Source organism: Artemia franciscana, chromosome 9, assembly GCF_032884065.1.
Source record: "Artemia franciscana chromosome 9, ASM3288406v1, whole genome shotgun sequence".
In the NCBI taxonomy this organism is placed as follows: domain Eukaryota; kingdom Metazoa; phylum Arthropoda; class Branchiopoda; order Anostraca; family Artemiidae; genus Artemia; species Artemia franciscana.
In genome coordinates, this window is record NC_088871.1 from 8,146,737 (window position 1) to 8,148,703 (window position 1,967).

The window sequence follows — 1,967 nt, forward strand, 5'->3', positions numbered from 1 at the left end:
GCTGTATAAATTCGGAAGAACGATCTTCGTCGGCTGTTTACTTGGACGCAGCTTTCTGTTTTATAATGGAGGTCTTCCAAGAGTGCGGTATTTATCTGGCAGGCAGATGGACTTCAAGATGATCCACAGGGCGTCCCGGTCAACTTAATCGAAGGCAGCTCGGAAGTCTACAAAGGCGATGAATGTTTTCTGTCGAAACTCTCTGGTTTTCTCGACTACTTGACGGTCTGTGAACATTTGCTCTATGTTCGATCACTCTGACCTAAAACTTGCTTGTTCTGGTCCTGGTCTTTGGATTCATCGGATAATGTTTTGACAACGACCAAGAAGCACTATTGAAAAGAGTTTCCCAGGTACTGAGAGAAGGGTTATTCCACGGTATTTGCCCAGTCACTTCATCTGTCTTTCCTTTCCCATAGGAGGATGATGATTCCTCCTCACCAGTCTTCTGGAATGACCTTCGTTCCCCACACAACAGAAAAGAGAGTCTGTAGAAGAAGGATCATGGCTAGGGTGGCATATTTTAGCAACTCTGAACTTATGCCGCATACACCAGAGGCCTTATTGTTTTTCAGCCTATTTACCACGCTTCTTATTTCTGATGTGTTCAATGGATCAGTGGAAAGATTGCCGACTTCGATGGCTGGGCTGGGAGACTGGCAGAGTATTTCGTCGGCAACTACAGGGGGAATAGTTCTATCTAGGTGCGAGGAGAAATGTTCCTTCCAGCGACCGAGGCACGAACATCCATCCGAAGGAAGAGTTCCGTCTTTTGGAACGACGGGTCCCACTGTAGAAGCCTTGCTATCAGTGAGACCTCGAATATGCTTGAACAGAGTGCCTATGAGTTTCTTTCTTGCCGCTTACTCGATTTCGTCAGCTTTGTTTTGGACTAACTTCTCTCAGTCAAGGTGTACGAGCTTGTTGTGGATGCCATTTAGCTTCCTGTAGGACATCATGTCACCATGTTGTCTAGCCTTTCGCCTTAGTTCTATGACATTCGAAGTTTCTTCTGAAATCCATACTTTCTTGGGGCGCCTCTTTTTGCCTAGGATTAGTTGCACGGCTTCATGCGTTTGAGTCTTGAAGTACTTCCAGGCATCTTCACTGTTCGTGAGAGTTTGAAGTAGCTTGAATCGGTTCGATACCTCGACGGCGTACTTTCGCTTGGTGTCTAGCTCCTTCAGTTTCAAGACATCAATAACTGTTGGCCTTGTTTCTGACCGTTGGGCTTTCAGGCGAAGCTGAACTTCAATGCAGAGAAGTTTGTTGTCAGCGTTTCCATGCTCGACTGATTTGTGCGATCTGCAATTCCTCAGCGACAACCTCCAGTGCTTTGAGAGGATAACATAGTCAGTATTTTTTTTCATGTGACCATCGTTACTGTACTTTTTGTATTGGGGGATGGTTTTCCGCTGGAAATACGTGTTTGCAACAACAAGCTCATGATATCTATAGAGCTCAAGTGGGGGCAGAGCATTATCATTAAGGAGATGAGGCGTTACGTGTCCTATGGTGCCTCTCCATATGCCTGTGTTGTCTCTTACTATTCCCTTGAAGTCACCAAGCAGGCCGCAGATGTAGTCTGGGGATACACTTGCTAGTGTTCTGGAAGGCTCAGCATAAAATTCGGTTTTGGTGTCATCATCGCCATTGTTTGTCGGAGAATAACACGCTAGAACCGTAATTTTGCCATGTTTGCGTTGGAAACGTTCTTTCATATGTCCGTCCGAAATCGCTTCGTGGAAGAACATGCACTTTCTTGCTAGGCCATTGAGCATAAAGACAACACCGTTCCTTTTTGTGCAACCACAAGACCAGAACAATGAGTGGTTATCACCTATTCATTCTTCACCATTGGGGATCAGGCGGATCTTGGTCAGCCCTGTAATAGCTATCTTATTCTTATATAGTTCTCTTGATAAAGGTCTTTTGCTGCGGCCGCATTCAGGATTAAAACATTCCAG

General features: G+C 45.4%; 1 protein-coding gene across 1 annotated transcript; it reads right to left on the reverse strand.

The window, feature by feature from the left end:
- Window positions 1-902: 902 nt before the first annotated feature.
- On the reverse strand, window positions 903-1,721 carry LOC136031560 (uncharacterized). Its single transcript, XM_065711228.1, has one exon. It carries the CDS (start codon window positions 1,719-1,721, stop codon window positions 903-905), a length of 819 nt encoding a protein of 272 aa, XP_065567300.1.
- Window positions 1,722-1,967: the final 246 nt, after the last annotated feature.

Coding starts and splice junctions, on each gene's coding strand:
- LOC136031560 (XM_065711228.1), bottom strand. CDS start 1,721: ATGAAAGAACGTTTCCAACGCAAACATGGCAAAATTACGGTTCTAGCG.